Below are 21,282 nucleotides of genomic sequence, written 5' to 3' on the forward strand. Positions count from 1 at the left end.
ACTTTGGAGACCACTGATCTAGGTAGACCTGTGCTGGCAGCTATAATCATTAAAACATGCTCTTTTTAGTTGAAGTAAAAAAATTTTATTTCATGATACTGAATCTGCAATATATGTGATGTCTTTAAATGTTTCTGTTAAGATTTAATAGTTTTGAGGCACCTGAGTGGCTCAGTTGGTTAAGCAACTGCCTTCGGCTCAGGTCATGATCTTAGAGTCCAGGGATTGAGTCCCACATTGGGCTCTCTGCTCAGCAGGGAGTCTTCCTTTGACTTCTCCCCTCTCACGCTCTCTCTTATTCTCTCTCTCTCTTTTAAATAAATAAAGTCTTAAAAAAAAAAGATTTAGTACTTTCTAGTAGATGTTTAACTGTAAGGATGTAAAATTACATGAGCTAAATTAAGCAAGAAGCGAAATCATGCTGAAGGACATACAAGAGTATTTTGAAAGATTATGCCATGTTGTCTAATAGAATAGTTTATAATTTTAAAGCAAGATAGACAAAGTAATTTCTCCTTTATTTTTGAAGACAATAATAGCCAAGGATTCACTCATTCAATAAATATTTAATGAATGTTTACTATGGTCATACATTGTTCTAGTTACAAGAGATACAGCAGTGAAGAAGACAAAGTCATTGCTGATGCGGTGCTTACATTTTGTGGCAAAAACCCCATTATGATTGCAAACTATAGTATCTTTTAAACTAAACTGTTATTGAAAAGATGTTACTCGATGTCAAAGAAAATACTTATTATAAAATCACTGAAACATTTAATTTTAAAAAAAAAAATTTAGTTTTTTTAAGATTTTATTTATTTATTTGACAGAGAGAGATCACAAGTAGGCAGAGAGGCAGTCAGAGAGAGGAGGGAAGCAAGTTCCCCGCTGAGCAGAGAGCCCGATGTGGGGCTCGATCCCAGGACCCTGAGATCATGACCCAAGTCGAAGGCAGAGGCTTAACCCCCTGAGGCACCCAGGCACTCCGAAACATTTAAATTTTTTTGGAGAGAGTCCATGCATGTGAGCAGGAGGGGATGAGGTAGAGGGAGAGAGAATCTTAAGCAGGGTCCTTGCCCAGCACCAGCATGATGAAGGGCTCAATCTCACAACCCTGAGATCATGACCTGAGCTGAAATCAAGGGTTGGCTGCTTAACCAACTGAGCCGCCCAGACAGCCCTCACTGAGAACTTTTACAATGATCAGATTTCATCCTGGAGACTGTGATGTGAGGGATTTTCTATAATGAGAATGTAGTGAAGATCAGAGGATTGATTTATCTTGATAATGTTTCGCCCACAATGTATATTCTGAGACAGATTTTATCTGCATTCCTCAATGCAGTTAACCACTTTATTCACCAGATGTTTCTAAATTAATTTTTGCTTATTTTGTGTTAACTATTTAAAAAATAATATATGAACATAGGAAGCTCCCACTTGTACAAGAGGATATAGTGTCTAAATGTCCCTCCTGTGGTTTCTAGTTGTCACCTCAGGGAAGGTCACTGTTAGGAGTTTTTTTGATATATTCCAAAAATATTTAAGGCATATGCAAGGATATATGTGTGTACCTGTCTATGTATGTATGTTTGTATACATCAGGGTTTGTATATTTAACCATAGATAGTACATGCCTACTGTTCTGTGCCTTAACTTCATTCAACAGTATTATTGGAATAGGTCCATTTTCATGTATCAGAATGTTTTTGTTATTTAATAACTACTTAGTATATGGATGGACTATAATTAATTTAAGTAGTGCTTTGTTCATGGATGATGAGTGATGTTGAGCATGTTTTCATGTATCTGCTGGCTACCTGTATATCTTCTTTGGAAGAACCATTCAGATTCTCTGCTCATTTTTTAATCAGATCATTCGTGTGTGTGGAGAGGGAGTGGTGTTGAGTCGTGTCACTTCTTTATATATTTTTGATATTAACTTCTTATTGGATGTATCATTTGCAAATTTCTATTCAGTAGGTTTCCTGTTCTGTTGATGGTTTGCTTTTCAAAAGCTTGTTATTTTCGTGTGGTCTCAACAGTTTATTTTTGCTTTTATTTCACTTGCCTTCGGACACACATCTAGAAAAATGTTGCTAAGGCTGATGTCAAAGAGATTACTAGCTATATTTTCTTCTAGGAGTTTTACAGTTTCAGGTCTCACATTTGGGTCTTTAATCCATTTAATTTTTAGGTATGACGTGAATGTCATCCAGGTTCATTCTAGTGCATTGAGCTGTCCAGTTTTCCCAGCACCACTCGTTTAAGAGACTGTCTTTTGCCTCACTTTATATTCTTACATCCAATGTTATAGTTTAATTGACCATATAAGGATGGGTTTATTTCTGTGTGCTCTATTCTGTTTGATTGATCTGTGTGTTTATTTTTGTGGCAGAACCACACTGTTTTACTATAGCCTTGTAGTATTATCTTGAAATGTACCTCCAACTTCATTGTTTTTTCTCATGAACTGCTTTGGTTATTTGATGCCTTTTGTGATTCTGTAGAAATTTTTTTTTTTTAAGATTCTATTGGAGAGAGAGAGGGCGCACGAGTAGGGGGTGGGGAGGGGAAGAGGGAGAGGGAGAAGCAGGCTCTCCATTGAGCTTGGAGCCTGACTCAGGGCTCCATCCCAGGACTGGGGTATTATGACCTGAGCGAAAGTCAGGTGCTTCACCAACTGAGCCACCCAGGCGCGCCTCTGTAGAAGTTTTAGTATTATTTGTTATAGTTTTGTGAAGAATGCTATTGGTATTTTGATAGGGATTACATTGAATCTGTAGATTGCTTTGGGTAGTGTGGACATTTTAACAAAACTAATTCTTCCAGCCTGTGAATATAATATAGCATTCCATTTGTTTTGTCTTCAATTTCTTTCATCAGTGTTTTATAATTTTCAGAGTGTGTGTCTTTCACGTCCTCAGTTAAGTTTATTCTTAGGTCTTTTATTTCTGGTGCAATTATAAGTGGGTTTGTTTTTTGTTTTTTAAGATACTTCATTTTCATCTATAGGTGTTATTCAGTGTATCTAAAAAAATTTTTTTTTAATTTTCTTAATTGAGAGAGGGAGAGGGAGTATATGTACATGCACATCAGTGGGAGTAGGGGCAGAGGGAGAAAGAAAAACAGACTTCCTGCTGAGTGTAGAGCCTAACGTGGGACCTGATTCCAGGATGCTGAGATCATGACCTGAGTTGAAGTCAGATGCTTCAGAACCAGAGCCACCCAGGTGCCCCTAAAATTTTATTGATGAGCTTCAGAACTTTCCAGCTACAGTTTAAGTCAGATTATTGAGGTATCATTTACACACAGTAAAATTTAACTTTTGTAGTGTACTCCACTTAAAAAAAAATCTTTGGCAAAATACACATGAAATTCACTGTCTTAACCTTTTTAAAGATTTATTTATTTGAGATTGAGTGAGCATGAGTTGGGGGACAGAGAGAGAGAGGGAGAAACAGGCTCCCTTGTTCCGAGCCCTTGTTCCTTGCTCTGAGTTCCCTGTTGAGGGAACTCGAGAGGGGCCTCAATCCCAGGACTCCAGGATCATGACCTGAGCCAAAGTCAGACGCTTAAACGACTGAGCCATCCAAATGCCCCTCAACCTTTTTAAAGTTTAGAATTAAAAATTGTGTATACACAGGCAGTGATGTTAAATACATAATAGTGTGCAACCATCACCACCAGCCATCTCCAGAGCTCCTTTCATCTTGTAAAATCGAAACTCTGTACACATTAACCAGTAATTTCCCAATTTCCCCCATGCCTCCCAGCTCCTGGTAACCACAGTTGTACTTTCTATCTCTATGATTTTGACTATTATAAATACCTCATATAAAGTGATATCACCGTATAGTATTTGTCTTTTTGTGACGGGCTTATTTCACTTAGCATGTGTCATTAGATTTCATTCCAGTTGTACCGTACAACTGGATTTGTTCAGTTTGGATTTGTCAGGATTTGTTCCCTTTATATGGTTGAATAATATTCCATCATGTGTATATCACACATTTTGTTTATCTTTTGATGGACACTTGAATTGCTTCCATGTTTAGCTATTGAGAATAATGCTTCTGTGTACCTGGGTGTACAAATATGTCTTCAAGCCCTGTTTTCATTTCTTTTGGGTATATAACCAGAAGTAGAATTGCTGGTAGCAACTTAAAAATTTTTTTTAATATTTTATTTATTTATTTGAGACAGAGATCACAAGGAGGCAGAGAGGCAGGCAGAGAGAGAGGGGGAAGCAGGCTTCCCGCCGAGAAGAGAGCCTAATGAGGGGCTCGATGCGGGGCTCAATCCCAGGACCGTGAGATCATGACCCGAGCTGAGGGCAGACGCCCAACCCACTGAACCACCCAGGTGCCCCAGCAATTTTAATTTTTTGAGTAACTGTCATAATGTTTTCCATTATGGTTGTACCATTTTGCGTTCCCACTAATAATGTCCAGGAGTTCTAGTTTTTCCACATCCTTGCCAAAACTTGTCTTATTTATTTATTTTTAATAGTAGCTATCCTACTGGGTGTGAGGTGGTATCTCACTGTAGTTTTGATTTGCATTGCCCTAATGATCAGTGATGTTGAGCATCTTTTCATATGCTTTTGGCTATTTGCATATCATCTTTAGAGAAGTGCTTCTTCAGATTATTTGAGCAGCTTTTTTTAAAGCTTTAATTTTAATTCCAGTTACTTAACATAGTGTTATGTTAGTTTCAGGTGTACAATATAATGATTCAGCACTTCCATACATCACCCTGTGCTCATCACAAGTGCTCGCCTTAATATCCCTATCAGCTGTTTAGCCATCCCTTCATCCCCACTCCCTTCTGGTAACCAGCAGTTTGTTCTCTATCATTAAGAATCTGTTATTTGTCTCTCTCTTTTTTTCCCTTTACTTATTTTGTTTCTTAAATTCCATGAATGAATGAAATCATATGGTATTTGTCTTTCTTTGACCTGTTTTGCTTAGCATTATAGCTGCACCATGTCATTGCAAATGGCAAGTTTTCATTCCTTAGAGCTAAATAACACTCCATTGCATACATACACCACATCTTATTTATTCATTCATCAATTGATGGACACCTGGGCTGCTTCCATAACTTAGCTATTATAAATAATGCTGCTGTAAACATAGGAGTGTCTGGAATTGTTTTCCTAATTTCCCTTTCTGCTGTTTCATGATTAGTGTATAGAAACACAACCAACTCTGTATATTAATTTTGTATCCTGCAATTTTACTGAATTCACTTAATCTACTAGTATTTTTTGTAGAGTCTTTAGGGTTTTCTATCAGTAGTATCATGTCATCTGTAAATAGTGATTGTCTAACTGTTACTTACCACTTTGTATGCCATTTATTTCTTCTTGTCTGATTGCTCTGGGTAGGACTTCGAGTACCATGTTGAATAAAAGTAGCTAGAGTGAACATCCTTTTACTGATCCTGATGTTAGGGGGAAAAGTTTCAGTTTTTCACCATTCAATATGATGTTTGATGTGGGTTTGTCATTTATGGCTTTTGTTATGTTGAGGTATGCTGTCTCTAAACCCAGTTTGTTGAGAATTTTTATCATGAATCAGCATTGAAGTTAAATGCTTTTTCTTTTTATCTATTGAGATGATTGTGTGATTTTTGTTAATGTGGTGTTTCACATATTGGTTGATTTACAGATATTGAACCATCCTTGGATCCCAGGAATAAATCCACTTAAATGGGGTGAATGATGCTTTTTTCCTTCCCCTGAGATTTATTTATTTATTTATATTAGAGATAGCGTGCAAGCAGGGGGAGGGGCAAGAGAGAGAGGAAGAGGGAGAATCCACAAGCAGACTCCCTGACTGAGCTTAGAGCCTGATGTGGAGTGTGAATGATGCTTTTATTATATTTGGTATGTTGTTTGCTACCTTTTGCTGAGGATTTTTATATCTGTTCTTCAGGGATGTGGCCTTTAGTTTTCCTTTTTTGTAGTGTCTTGTCTGGGTTTGTTGTGACAGAAATGCTGGCCTTGTAGAATATATCTACATATTGAAGCTTCCTTTCTTATTCTATTTTTTGGAATAGATTGACAAGAAAATAGACATTAATTCTTCTTTAAATGTTAGGTAGAATTTGCCTGTGAATCCATCTGGTTCTGAACTTTGATTTGTTGGGAATTTGGGGGGGTTTTGGAAGATGTTATTTATTTTAGAGAGCATGAGTGGGAAAAGGGACAGAGGGAGAGGGAGAGAGAGAGAGAGAATCTGAAGCAAATTCCATGCTGAATGCAGAGCCTGACGTGGGGCTTAGTCTCAGAACCCTGAGATCATGACCTGAGCTGAAATCAAGAGTTAGATGCTTAACCAACTAAGCTACCCAGGTGTCCCAGGAATTTTTTGATTACTGATTTAATTTATTGACTAGAAATTGGTCTCAACTGTTCAGATTTTCTGTTTCTTCTTTTTTTTTATTTTTTTTTTAGATTTTATTTATTTGACAGAGAGAAATCACAAGTAGGCAGAGAGGCAGGCAGAGAGAGAGGAGGAAGCAGGCTCCCTGCCGAGCAGAAGGCCCGATGCGGGGCTTGAACCCAGGACCTGAGCCGAAGGCAGTGGCTTAACCCACTGAGCCACCCAGGCGCCCCTTTCTGTTTCTTCTTAATTCAGTTTTGGAAGATTGTATGTTTTTAGGAATCTTTCCCTTCTTGGTTGCCCAATTTTTGGCATATAATTTTTCATTTTAGTTTCTTATAATCCTTTGTGTTTCTGTGGTGCTGGCTGTTACTTTCCTTTCTGATTTTATTTATTTTCTCTCTCTTTTCTTCATGAGTCTTGCTAAAAGTTTGTCAGGTTTGTTGATATTTTCAAAGAACCACCTGATTTCATTGATCTCTTTCGGTGTTTTTTTAGTCTCTGTTTCATTTATTTCTGCTCTAATCTTTATTTTCCCCGGCTTGGGCTTTGTTCTTTTTTTTTTTTTTTTTCTTTCTTTTTTTAAAGATTTTATTTATTATCTGCTAGAGAGAGACACAGTGAGAGAGGGAACACAACTAGGGGAAGTGGGAGAGGGAGAAGCAGGCTTCCCGCTGAGCAGGGAGCCTGATGCAGGGCTGGATCCCAGGACCCTGGGATCATGACCTGAGCTGAAGGCAGAAGCTTGATGACTGAACCATCCAGGCACTCCATCTTTTTCTAGTTCCTTCAAGATGTAAAGTTAGTTTGAGATTTTTATTTTTTGAGGTAAGCCTTTATCACTATAAATTTTCCTCTAAGGATTGTGTTAGTTGTATCCAGTAGACTTTGGACCACTGTGATTTCATTTTCTTTTGTCTTCATTTGGATTTTTGGTTTCTATTTTTTTAAGATTTTATTTATTTATTTGACACAGAGACAGTGAGAGAAGGAATACAAGCAGGGGAAGTGGGAGAGAAAAGCAGGTTTCCTACTGAGCGGGAGCCTGATGAGGGCTCCATCCTAGGACCACCTGAGCTGAAGGCAGATGCTTAACAAATGAGCCACCCAGGCGTCCCTGTCTTCATGTAGTTTTTTATTTCCTCCTTGATTTCATTGACCCAGTGGGTATTTAGTAGCCTGTTATTTAAGCTCCATGTGTTTATGCTTTTTCCAGTTTTTTTTCTTGTAATTTCTAGTTTCATAACTGTTGTGGTTGATATGATTTCAGTCTTACATTTATTGTTACCTGTTTTGTGACCCATTATGTGATCTGTCCTAGAGAATGTTTCATGTGACTTTATTTTACTTTATTCTTTTAAAGATTTTATTTATTTGTCAGAGAGAGCACAAGCAGGCAGAGTGGCAGGCAGAGAAACAGACTCCCTGCTGAGCAAGGAGCCCGAGGTGGGACTCAATTCCAGTACCCTGGGATCATAACCCGAGTCAAAGGCAGACGCTTAACCGACTGAGCCACCTAGTAGGCATCCCCGTTTCACGTGATTTTAAAGCAGTGTGTATTCTGTTGTTTTGGGATGGAACATTCTGTATGTATCTGTTAAGTCTATCTCGTCTGATATGTTATGCAAAGACACGGTTCCCGCTTATGTTTTGCCTGAATTATCCATTGATGTAAGTGGGGTGTTAAAATCCCCTACTATCATTGTATTACTGTCAATTTCTCCATCTGCTAATATTTGCCTATTAAGTGCTCCAATGGTCAGCACATAGATATTTACAATTGTTGTATCCGCTTGTTGGATTCATCCCTTTATTATTCTTTATCTTCTTTACCTTTTGTTATGCTTTAACGTCTGTGTTGTTTGATGTAAGTATTGCTGTGTAGGCTTTATTTCTCTTCGTTTTTGTGGAATATCTTTTTCATCACTTCAGTTTCAGTCTTCATGTGTCTTTAGATCTGAAGCAAATCTCTTGTGGGCAGCATATAGATGGGGCTTGTTTGTTATCCATTCTGTCACCCTGTGCCTTGACTGGACCATTTAGATCATGTATATTTAAAGTAATAATTGGTAGGTATGTACTTATTGCCATTTTATTGTTTTCTGTGTGTTTTTATAGTTCTTCTCTGTTCCTTCTGTTGCTCTCTTGTGATTGATGACTTTCTTAATGTTAGGCTTGGATTTCTTTCTCTCTTGTGTAACTACTGTAGATTTGGTTGATGGTTACCATGAAGTTCATATATAATATCCTAAGTATTTAGCAGTCTGTATTAACTTAATGGTCACTTAAACTCAAAGACATTGTAAAACAACTTTATTTTTACCTCCTCCTTCACAGGTTTTGTGTTTTCATGCTTTACATCTTTTTATTTCACAAGTCCCCCTAACTAAATTTTAAAGATTTTATTTATCTTAGCATGCCTGTGAGCAGTGGAGGCGCAGAGGGAGAGGGAGGGAGAAAGAATCTCCAGCAGGGGGCGCCTGGGTGGCCCAGTGGGTTAAAGCCTCTGCCTTTGGCTCAGGTCATGATCCCCGGAGTCCTGGGATCAAGCCCCATATGGGGCTCTCTGCTTGGTGGGGAGCCTGCTTCCCCCTCTCTCTCTGCCTGCCTCCCCCTCTCTCTCTGCCTGCCTCTCTGCCTACTTTTGATCTTTTTCAAATAAATAAAATCTTAAAAAAAAAAAAAGAGAGAATCTCCAGCAGACTCTGTGCTGAGTATGGAGCCCAACATGGGGCACAGTCTCTCGACCCTGAGATAATGACCTGATCTGAAACCAAAAGTCAGATGCTTAACTGAGCCACCCAGGTGTGTCATCCCCCTTAACTAATTTTTTAGAAATAATTGAATTTGCTACTTTGGTCTTACAACCTTCATCTAGCTTCATAAGTAATTGCTTTGTTACCTTTAGTGTATGTTTGCTTTTATTTGTGAAATGTTTTCCTTTCCTAATTTTCTTCTAATTATGGCCTTTTCCACTTAAAGGAATCTCTTTAGAAAGTGACTTTTTTCTCTGGGTCCTTTTAAGATTTTCCTTTTCTCAGTAATATTTTTTTTTTCAGCAACTTATTTATGATATGCCTTGGTGTGGCACATGTATGTTATTATCCACTTAGGGCTTTTTATTGAGGACTTGTTGTCAGGGGTTAATAGTTGACAGCTTGGAAAATTGTGATCATTATCTCACTTTGTATTTTTTTTTTTCCTTTCAGTACTCCAGTTACACATAGTTGGTCACATATTTTTCCATTGAGACTGTTCATTTTTTTAATGCTTTATTTTATATTCTAATGTTCTGTTTTAACGTTTACCAATCTTTTCCTTAGTGCTTAATATGCTATTATTTCTGTCAAGTGAGAAATTTGTATTTTAGGTAAAGAATTTGTCATCTCTGCCAGTCCATTTTATTCTTTTTTATCTTTCATTTTTCCCATACTTCTCATTTCCATTAAATTCTTGTTCATAGTTATCATTGTTCTAACATCTTGTTCTGTTATAATTTCTGTTATTATATTTTATTGACTGTTCTTTTCTTGGTGTTTTCACATTTTCTCTCATTGTGATCTCTAGTAATTTTTGATAGAATGTGGAACATTGTCAGTAGTTACATTGTTGACTGTATGGATTTTGTTATCTTCCTTTAAAGAGTGGCTGCTATTTAAGTTAGTTTGGGGTTCCTTTGATCCCTTTGAAGCATTCTGGATTTTTTGTTTTCTTCTTCAGCTTTACTTCAGTTATCTGGGTAGCTTTTACTCAAGGGGTAGTTTAGCCCTTCTATGAAGCTATGTTCCTTCATGGCTCTTCACTGAATGCCTTAAATAATTGCCAAGGACTTTCAACTTTATCTCCAAGATCATGAACCTTGGGAATTGTTCAGATTAAATGTGCCATCTCTTTTTTTTAGTCTTTGGAGATTTGTCCCTATGCATGTGTCTAGTGCTGAGCAAAAACTCAAAAGGGACCCATGTGCAGATTTCTAGAGGTTTTTCTCTTTATATGTTGTTTTTTTTTTTTAATTTTTTCATTTATTTGAGAGAGAGTGAGCAAGTGAGCATGAGCAGGAGGAGGGGCAGAGGGAGAGGAGAGAGAATCCCAAGCAGACTCCACAGTGAGCATGGAGCCTCTTTATCTCCCAACCCTGAGATCATAACCTGAGCCTGAATCAAGAGTCAGATGCTTAAATGACTGAGCACCCAGGAGCCTCCTTATAGCTTCTTGCTTGTCAGAATTCTGCTCTGCAACTTCCACTCACCCCAGCCTCCCTAAATTCTGATCTTGATCTCTTCCACTTTTAGCAATTATGTTTTACCTCTGTACCTGAATTTAGATGAAGTGCTTCCACTTGGAAAGCTGGGTCAGTTGTAGGGATCACACTTCTCTCAAAGATCACAGTGGTGTACCACCTTTTGTTCAGTATTTGAGACCATTCTTTTTATTTTGTCCCGTTTTGTAATTTATGACTTTTGCCTTTATCTTATGAATTGATATCTGGTACTTAACATTTCTTACTCTTTCATGTTTATTTTTCTATAAGGAATATTGGAAAATTCTTTTTAAAAAATCCACTTTTAAAAATCCTTTTTGTGTTTAAGGTTATCATGTGAAATGCATAGATTAATGTAGGGAGAACTAATAACTTTGGAATACTGAATATTGATAGTCAAGTACATTATTAGCCTATACTTTTTTTTTTTTTTTTTTTTTAAGATTTATTTGACAGAGATCACAAGTAGGCAGAGAGGCAGGCAGGGGTGGGGGAAGCAGGCTCCCTACTGAGCAGAGAGTCTGATGTAGGGCTGGATCCCAGGACCCTGAGATCATGACCTGAGCCAAAGGCAGAGGCTTAACCCACGAGCCACCCAGGTGCCCCTACCTTTTTTATTTATAATTTTAACCAATAGTTTGTACCTATCTGCTATTATTGTGAGGTTTTACTAAAAATATTTGTTTTCTTGTGCCTTTTCCTTTTGTATGCAAGTAGTCAGTTTTTTTAATCTATTAGTTTGGTGACTTAATATGTATACCTCTATTTTTAAGATACAACCCATTTATAAGTTTCTGGTATGAAACCTCAGTTGTATATCTTAGTTTAGATTTTTATATAGATTCTTGGATTACTTTTGATTGTTTTAAAGATTTTTTTATTTATCTTTGGGGGTGGAGAGAGGAGGGGGGGTGGAGGGAGCTGGAAAGGGAGAGAAGCAGACTTCCTGCTGAGTGCAGAGCCTGAGCCTGATTATGATCTGAGCCAAAACCAAGAGTCAGTCACTTAACTGAGCCATCCAGGTGGCACTACTTTTGATTGCTCTGAAGTTCAAATTCCTAGCTTTCATTTAGAATCCTTAAATATAACTGCCTTTGAAAATTCTTGAAAAGGAAAGAATTCTCAGAATGCACAGAATGCGCGAGGTATATGCATAATTGTGGTAAGTAGGGAGACAACTTTTAGAACTATGACACTTCCTTAAATGTACAGTTGAGGGGATGCCTGAGTGATTCTGTCATTAAGCATCTGCTTGCAGCTCAGGTCATGATCCCAGGGTCCTGGGATCAAGCCCTGCATCAGCTCCCTGCTCAGCGGGGAGTCTGTTTTTCCCTTGTCCATTCCCCCAGCTTGTGTTCCCTCTTTTACCGCCTCTCTCCGTCAAATAAATAAATAGAAAATCTTAGAAAATAAATGTACAGCTGGCACTTGAACTATGTTCGGGTTTGGGGGCATTGACTCCCCCCCCCACATTGTAAAAAAACTGCATGTAACTTTTGACTCCCCCCAAACTGAACTACTGTATTTTTAATATATATATTCATATATATTTTTTACCTCACCCCCCACAAATGTATTTTATATTGTGATTGAAAAGTAAGAAGTTGCCAGATGATAACAAGCAAAGGGAAAGTAGAGGAAAGATACAGGGTAGGCTGGAACAGCAGGACTTTCACGTGCTTTTGGCGCTCCTCATCCCACCACCTGTGTGTGTGTGGGTTAGTTCACTGAAGGCTTGAACTGAGAGGCAGTAAAGGAACCATCTCTGGAAAGGGATTCTTGCTTAAGTGGCAAGGCCAATTACTGATCCTACTTGGCCAGGGAGCACAGAATGATACCACATCACCAAAGAGTCTGGGGGAACTCCACAATGACAGGAAGAAGCCTGCAGTGCGGAGCTGACAGCAGGGAGAGGTGCCGTCGGCCATACTGAATGTTCTCCAAGTGGACGGACTAATAGCCCAGGGATCTAGCGGCTCACAGACTACCAGCATTTCCTATAGGCAGAAGCTGCCTTAGAACCATGTAGGGAGTCAGGTGGATCAAGCCAACCCAGCGAGATGGTAAAGGTGCTCTGCATTCCTCTAGACATTGCATAGAAGGAAATTTTCTGCATTTCTGGGTACTGGATAATGAGTGTTAATCCAGGATCCAGTTTTGCTGACTTTGGGTGGGGATAAGGAGATTTATGGTACCTCATTCTACTGTACTGTATTTATTGACCAAGATCCGTGTATAAATAGAGCCCTGCAATTCAAACCCAGGTTGTTCAGCTATATTAATGTTTGTTTTGTTTCAAAATAATTTTTTTAAAAGATTTTTATTTATTTGACAGAGCTCACAAGTGGGGAGAGAGGCAGGGGTAGGGGAAGCAGGTTCCGCACTGAGCCGGAGCTCAATGCTGGGCTCGATCCCAGAACCCTGGGACCATGACCTGAGCTGAAGGTGGAGACTTAACCCACTGAGCCACCTAGGTGCCCCTCAAAATAATTGTTAAGAGAATCATTTTATGCTGTTCATCTTGCTTCTATCACAGGAATGTTTTTGACAAGGAGAAAGAGGATTTTTTTTGTTGTTAAATCTTCTCAAGAAAATGTGCTTGTGTTATAAAATTCGTGTTGAACCTGTTCTTCTGTGGTCTAGATTTATCAGAAAAAAAATGGAACCACCTGTCTCCATATGGGACTTTCTCGGTTCTCACTAATTGGGTTACATGATGTGTTTTCCATCTTTACAGGTCCAGTTTAACTTGCAGTTTACAAAACCAAATACACCGCTAGGAGAAGTTCAGTCAGGAACAACTGTTGGTATGCCTTGCTCAACTGATAAGGAAAAGTAAGTACTTGTTGGCATAAAATTTAATGTTTGCAATTTTATCCATGCTTGAAAGCTTTGATGCCCACTTATTGTGACATTTTAAGTTGCTGATCAGTGGGATTGAAGTGGATTTCTTTTTATCTATAAGAAAGATTTCCCATATTTTTTTAAACTGTAAGAGACAGTTAAACATACAGTAAAAATTTATTTTTTAATAGTGACTTTCCTGCATAACTGAACCACCTTTCATCTGTTTTGGGGCAAGTACATAGAAATCTTTTTAACTCTATTTAGTGTGGTTTTGTTTTTGTTTTCTTGTATGGCTGTGTCTACCTCTGAAAGCTCTCCGTTTTTCTGAATTAATGCTTCCAGTGTAAAGTACTCTGAGAAGCCAGCTATTTTAATTTTATTTATATTTTAAAGATTTATTTATTTTAGAAGGAGAGAGTGCACGAGCAAAGGGAGGGACAGAAGGAGAGGGAGAGAAGCTGACTTCCTGCTGAGCATGTAGTCCAAAGGCTCAATCTCAGGACCCTCAGATCATGACCTGAGCCGGAACAAAAAGTCTTACCCTTAACCAAATGAGCCACCCAGGCACCCCACTTGTCACCTATTTTAAACTGCTAGAATTCTTTGCTAAGAATAAGGCTTGTGAGATTGTCCCATACCTACCAAAATAAGCTTTAATTTTATGACGCATTCTGCCTACTCAGAAATCCCTTCCTATTTTTTAGCTCTTACATAGGTTTTACATAGTGAGGTTTGTTCCATCAGTGAGTTGTGACTAAATTAAACAGCTCATGAAAACTTGTCTCTCTGGGTAGTCTCACCGGTAGTCTATACATGTTTGTACTATTTTTTTCTTATCATTTTGCTTCTTAAAAATTAATCACTTTAAGACCTGTCTGCTGGCACTCATTACCATGAGCTAGCATCATTCAAGTATATTGTGGAATAAATTACTAACAGTTCAAAGAGGCTTCTTATCCCAGTTCTCTGGCTCTCATTCATTGGCTTCTGTAAAACTGGCACCAATATGAATATTACAAAAGTTTGGGAGCCTCTCAAAAAAAGAATTCTTTGAAATCTTGAAATGTATGTGTTATATTTAATCTTAAACTTATTTAAATAAGAGGCACAGCATCTATAATCCCTGTTAATGGTAGAACACCATGTTTGTATATTTAACTCTGTCATATACGCCAAGCACAATTTTACTTGCAGAAAATATCATATTTGTGGTACAAAAATCATGTGTCCCTAAAATTAGGACTGTTCAGCTATTTTGAGTGTTTTTTGTTTGTAATTGGTTTTTTCCTGTATTTGTTGTCAGGAAAAAGTGGCAATGGGTATCAAAAGTTAAAAAAAAAAATTAAAATTGAAGGAAATACCTAATCACCCACTTAATTCTTTTCTGAAAATTGGGAAAAGACCACTTAATTTTAAGAATGTACATTGTTTTACAAGTGCCTTTAAACTCTTATGCCATGGAACTATTAGAGAAACTTGACACTGGACAGATTTAGAAAAAAGAGTATGGTGGTAGAAGGGGTAAAATACAATTACATAAATGCCCCCGTATTTTTCTAAACTTTTGTATTTGTATTCACCTGACTAGAGTTCATTATTTATTAATTTTAATAGTGCATATTAATGACATCTTTGAAGTACTATAAAGTTCTGAAGAGCTTTTGGCAAAGGAAAAATTTTACTCTTTAATTACTATTTTTTAACAGTAGGCTCCATGCCTAGTGTGAAACCCAGTGCAGGGCTTGAACTCACAACCCTGAGATTGAGACCTGAGCTGAGATGGATTCAGAGGCTTAAATAGCTGAACCAACCAGGTGCCCCTTACTTACTTTAAATACGAGATAGAAATGGTTAAATGATACTCTTGAAGCATGAACATGTGTTTTCATTCAGCATGTATCACTTACGCATTATGGTTTTATGGTTTCATAGTACTAGAGTTTTTAGTTCCCCTTATTCTTTATCTTAGCTCTTCGACTTATTAGTGTTATTTATTATAGTCTCCTGTTCACTGGGAAGGGTACTTTGGCTTATGGATAAACTGCTTGCTTAAGAAACCAGTGAAGGAAAAAAAAACCAGTGAAGAATGACTTGTTTTGAACAAAGCTATAAACACAGATTATTTTATATATAGGGTTTGTCTGTAGATTAATAGTTAATGTTGATGGTTTATCTCAAGTGAAAATAAATGTTAAATACTACTTTCCTTTCAAGTGGTGCAAATGTAGGGCTGGAATCCAAATACCTGAAGAAAAGGGAAGACAGCATTCCTTTACGTGGGCTCAGCCAAAACCTGTTCAATAATCCAGGTGAGAGGACAGTTCTGAAATGGATTTGACAGTGGTTTAATTGACTATATTTTATATAGAACTAAGTGAATACAATAATCTTTTTTTGTCCTCATTTGCAGACCATCAAAAAGATGGCACTTTAGGAGCATTACAGACCTCTTCCAAACCTGCAGTGCCCCCTTCTGCATCTTCAGCGTATTTCCCTGGGCAGTTAACAAACAGTTAATACTAGTGTTGTCTTTGACTTTTTATTGAAATTTTATAAATTCCCATGGTTTAAAAATGTATGAGCAGCATAGATCAAAATTCTAAGCCCGCAAGTTTCAAAGTTTACTTGAGCTTACTTTATTAGAGTGTTTGGATCCTTTTTAACTCCTGCTGTCGTTCCACGGCAAGCTAGAGGAGCCAGTTGGTACTTGGGGTATTTGGAGTGAAGATTCTGAGTAAATGACGCTTTTTAGTTTGTGAACATGGTGTTTGATAGAATAATAGTATGAATTTTATTAAATGAATCCTTAGAAATTCTCAGAATTTCTGAGGGAAGAGTTGATCCTCATAAGGGACATTCTAGTCATTGAGGATCTGGGTAAATGAAAACCTGCTTAGAATATGAAACCAAAGAATGTCACTAATTCATTTTCTCATTCCCATTGGTAAAATAAAAGTTTTAAGTTTGACAACTGAAAATTATGAGGGAAAATGATTATCTCCAAAGATATCTATATTATTGATATTTACAATAAAGGGGAAATCCTAAAATTACCTTCAGTGAAATTAATCCTTCATAGCAAGTAAGTACTTTCCTTGCAGCATCTTTAAATTAGCTATTGAACAAGTCTAACTAATTGATAATTTTGATAAATTAGAAAAATAATTTGGACAATGTATTATATAACCTGATTAAGTATAAAGTACTTTGAGCTGCAAAGTTCCTATAGGATTTTAATGCTTCCTGGAAATCTATACTTACCCAGTTTTTCTCTCATTTGGAGTTTTATTAGTTTGTTATCCAGTTAAATCCGTATTAGTGGAAATGTTTTAAAAAGAAGTACATTACAACATACTTTAAGAGCATCATGAATATTCATTGTTTTTTATATCAGTTCATTTTAATGTTTGCTTAATAAGGTAGGCAAAGTGAGTAACTGCTAGAAGTTACAATTTTTTTTTCTTCTTTGTAACCAAACCAGTTTCAAGTAAGAATTATTTGGAAAAAAATTAGGCTCTAAAATTTCACCCAGACTCAAAGGGTCCCATTTTGTTTTCTTACTGATGACCACCCAGTACAGAGTAGCATTGTCTTATGAAATGTATAAATCAATTGTTTACAAGGATTGCTAATGCTCATATGATATTTAAAAAACTATTTTCAAGAACCTTACTACATAGATTAGGAAAGAGAATTCAGTATATTAATATCAATGTTACTAGGTTTATGGTAAGACAAAGAATCTAGTATTTGGTCCTATTTTTCTGAAGCTGTGCTGGTAGTTGCAAGCAGTCTTAACTAGGGGATTTATTCTAAAAAATTTAGTAACCATTACTGAGTAGTGACTTTTATGTATGACTTGTCATTTCAATATACTGTATGAGTATTAGTAAGAATACTTGGTCACAGTAACTTGTAAGCATTTAATAATCTAGAAAGTAGCCTCTTGGTGATATTAGAATCTTTCCTGTAGATATTATGTAATATATAAAAACACTGACAGGGTTTGGATGGGATTTGGGGCATATAGGTAGTTCTTTTTTATTTGAAATTGTTTTGCAGTGTACAGCTGTACATGTGTTAATAATCACAAGGTTGCACTTAACATATTTCTATAAACTGAGCTTTGTTAATAAAGTATTTATGGAGTATGATGTGTATATAAAAATAAACAGCATTGATCTGCAGTTGTTGATGATGCTTAGAATTTAAGTACTTCCATTTAATTTATGGACTAAGTTTCCATTTCTTTTGTCTTCCTATGGGAGTATTTTGTAGTGAGGGGGGAAAAAGGGACTAAAGGGAAGATGGTGTAAAGCTTTGATTTGTTACTGTAAAAATGGTTATGGTAACAAATAAAGCCAACAGACCTTACAGGGAATCACAGATCAAGACTTTCTTTAAAAAAAAAAAAAATCATTAAAATATTTAATTTTATTAACAGAATATTTACATTTCTTTTAAGACCTTATTTAACCATAGTGAACGTTCCAAGTTTAAAAAGCATTGGGCAATAACCACACACAAGATGAAAACAGTGTAAACTATACAATACTTTATGTACAATTTTTACAAAGTAACACTTTTTAAATAATATAACTGGACACAAAAATATACACTTTAGAGAAATTCACATCAGTAATTGTATAAAGCTCTCTTCTAGAGTCCTGAAAATTTAGGACAAACATTAGCTCTGTAAATAAAGTGTTACTGTGACAGTCCTGAAAGGCCACTATATATATTTATCTACATATAGATATCACATTGACATTTTCAAGGCTACCAGCTTTACTATATAATTTTTAGATTATGTATTCAAGTGTTGAGGTTCTTGTGATTATGCAAACATTAAAAGAATAGTGGTATGAGCAGCTGGGGAACAAACCCAAGCCAGCGCTTAGATTTACAGACTCTACCCCAATTTAAATTCTAAATGGCTGATATTTTCTCATTTCAAAAACAGTGGTGAATGTTTGTTTAAAATAAAATTACTACAAACAAGCTTGAAACATGATTCAGATTTAGTACAATTTTTAGTTTTTTTTTTTTTTAAATGCAAACAATTCATTTACCATTTCTTTACTTTAGTGCATCTGCATTAAGGCTTTGAATTATTTGACCCAAGATTTTACAATGTTAAAAACGAACAGGTCCATAACTGTACTACCTACTCTGTCTCGCTGAGTCAGCATAGAGTTAAAGCTCAACACCTGAAGGAAATGGTAGCAGAGACGTTGCTAGTATCTAAGAAGGTATGTATATAGTTTTTAATTAAAGGATGTATAATAAAACAAAAGCTAGTGGCAAGAAATTGGTGCTAATAAACAAAAGGTTTCTTTTCAAAAGAAATTGTAACATCTTTGGAAAACTGTCCGGTTCTGGTTCTTTCTTTAGTTCCCACGGAGTTCATGCAGATACATTTCAGATGGAAATGGAATGTACATCCAGAACTACAGGTGAAAACTAAGACCTGGGTGTGATAGAAAAGTCTTCCTGATTTCAGTCATCACACATTTGTGTCCTGGAGTAAAGGTTCTTTGGCCTCTCCTGGCGCTTGTGTACTATGAGGATGGCTGTGACCGCCACAGTGCTTTCTCCAACTGCTGGACCGTAAGCTTAAATTGGTATGTTCTGGAATAAACAAGGCAACAAGCAGAGCCAGCAGTACTGAACAGGCTCCAAAGAGGAAGGGGGGGCCAGGGATGATCGAATTCTGAGAAAGAAAAAGGTAATTAGGACTTTTGCGCTGAAATCTCCGCTCTTAAGAAACTGCTTATCTTTTAATAGATTGCTATGAATTGTAAGCCAGGGTCTTCTCTCTTTCTTCAGAGCCATAGTTAGAAAATGCATTTGCTTTTCAGGAGAAAGGGACACTATCATACTCTCCTATAAAATTCAGCTGACCCAAGGAACAGAGCCACAAGAGTTTTTCAAAAATAGCCTATGCAAAAATAGACTGTCACCTGCAGCACACAATCTGAACACATCATACGGCTCATGAGCCTTCACCTCATTAGTTCAACAGGAAGATCTCAAAAGTAAAATTAAGTAGCATACACTATGTCAACCATAATAGTGGAATCAATGACCGTTTTCTTTGTTTACAAAAGCAAACTACATTCTCTAGTAACTGTAAGTGAGGGAAACACAGCTAATGCTGTTACCTAAGAATCAAAAGGCTTTTGTTTTAGCCCAGATATATTCATTCTTAACAAAAACTTGCACAGCCAGTTTAACCTGTGTATAGCCTACAAACAAACATTCATTTTTATTTAAAAGCAGTTTCAGCTGCTCTGCTAAACAAGCCAGAAACTGATGAGCTGTTTGTGTTGGCTAAAGATACGATGTCTGCCGTTAATGTTTTCAGTTGTACGGAGGGAAAGTATAGCGAACAAGTGAACAAAGATGTGAATCAGCACCTAACTGCCATTTGCTGCAGAAAGGCAGGCCTCGCTTGGGGACCTCATGCGGCACACACGTCCCCGACGAGACAGCGGTACACACCGATGGCTATTAACCATGCCATGAAGTGTAACATCACGAACTACAACAGTTTGATAATTCTTAAATTGACGAGGGGAAAGGTCTGTACAGCCGATTTCAAAAAGAGGTATACAGGGGAACACAGTCCCTTCGGCTTTGGTTTTTAAGTGCTGTAGATCTAAAATAATCTCACATAAAAGCTTGGGTGACCAAAAACCATTTATCTTTCAACCCAGCCAAATGAACTGTATTTTTAATCAGGTGAATGAAGAATTACCTGTTCGAAATGGTGCTGTGGGCTTGTGTTTGTTCCCAAGTCTGTTCCTGTCATTGGCAGTTCTTTAAGTTCCACATGGAATATGTAGAAAATGAATCCATAAAGAGCTGGTCCCAGACCATTGCACAGTCCTCGAATTCCTGTTATCATTCCTTGAACAACACCTAAATTGTTTACACAAATTATGTAATGCACCGTTTATTTTTATCCTGCCCCAGAACCAGAACCAGACAAAGTCAATCTGAAACCAAAGTTCTCATCAGACACTAGCAATTTACCAAGATGGCATTAACAAAGTACTTAGAAGCCATGAGCTCTACAAAGTAAGCTCTCTGATAAAAATGTGAGATCAGGTAGACCCAACCCAAACATAGGTCTAGTTTAAGCAAGTGGGCAAAAGCACTTTATTTCCCTTTAAAACATCCCTGGCTAAAAATCAGGCATGAGTTCACAATCATAACTGTTAAAAAGAAAAAACCTGCCCCTAAGCAGCTACTTAAGACCTTCTGAGTCAAATACAGAGTTTGAGTTTCGCTTTCCTCTGCAATCTTTTCTCAAATTTAAAATGCAAGTTGCTTTGGCCATAGGCCTTTCCTTCCTCAATCAACCACGTGATCGCTGCCCCTCTTTTGTAACACCGCTTTTTCCCCTTATGACTAGAGAAAACACATCCTTTTCAAAGGATTATCTGTTAGCATTTTGAGAATTAAATACTCCTTTCACAAAAGCGTAAGATAAAAAATGTTTTCTATGGTCTTTAGATGACTGAAACCTAAGATTTAAATAAAAAGGTTACTTAAGCCCAGGATGGCTAGCACATCATTGCAAACACATAATAGTGAACATAAGGTGGCCAGCCTACATCACTAGATTTTCTAGCGACAGAACAGGTAGGGCCACACAGAGTGAGAGACATGGTTACAGATATCCCCCGAAGGACAACACCTTGGAATCTGCTTTTCCTCTTAAAAGTGAAAGCAATTTTAAATACTTTGAAGATACACTTTCGATCCCGTACTGAG

At 37.1% G+C, this 21,282-nt stretch overlaps 2 protein-coding genes across 5 annotated transcripts in view; one reads left to right on the forward strand and one right to left on the reverse strand.

Moving 5' to 3' along the window:
* SASS6 (SAS-6 centriolar assembly protein) overlaps positions 1 to 17,726 on the forward strand; it is a 49,539-nt gene extending 31,813 nt beyond the window's left edge. For all 3 annotated transcript variants that reach the window (XM_047728054.1, XM_047728055.1, XM_047728057.1), the window contains 3 exons: positions 13,391 to 13,488; positions 15,715 to 15,809; positions 15,911 to 17,726. In XM_047728054.1, the coding sequence (XP_047584010.1) occupies positions 13,391 to 13,488; positions 15,715 to 15,809; positions 15,911 to 16,017 (300 nt within the window). In that variant the 3' untranslated portion in view covers positions 16,018 to 17,726. The remainder of the gene's footprint in view (positions 1 to 13,390; positions 13,489 to 15,714; positions 15,810 to 15,910) is intronic.
* An 826-nt stretch (positions 17,727 to 18,552) lies between these two features.
* MFSD14A (major facilitator superfamily domain containing 14A) overlaps positions 18,553 to 21,282 on the reverse strand; it is a 38,587-nt gene continuing 35,857 nt past the window's right edge. For both annotated transcript variants that reach the window (XM_047728058.1, XM_047728059.1), the window contains 2 exons: positions 20,261 to 20,424; positions 18,553 to 19,213 (listed from right to left, as the gene is read on the reverse strand). In XM_047728058.1, the coding sequence (XP_047584014.1) occupies positions 19,007 to 19,213; positions 20,261 to 20,424 (371 nt within the window). In that variant the 3' untranslated portion in view covers positions 18,553 to 19,006. The remainder of the gene's footprint in view (positions 19,214 to 20,260; positions 20,425 to 21,282) is intronic.

The sequence above is a fragment of the Lutra lutra genome, chromosome 4 (assembly GCF_902655055.1).
Source record: "Lutra lutra chromosome 4, mLutLut1.2, whole genome shotgun sequence".
NCBI classification, from domain to species: domain Eukaryota; kingdom Metazoa; phylum Chordata; class Mammalia; order Carnivora; family Mustelidae; genus Lutra; species Lutra lutra.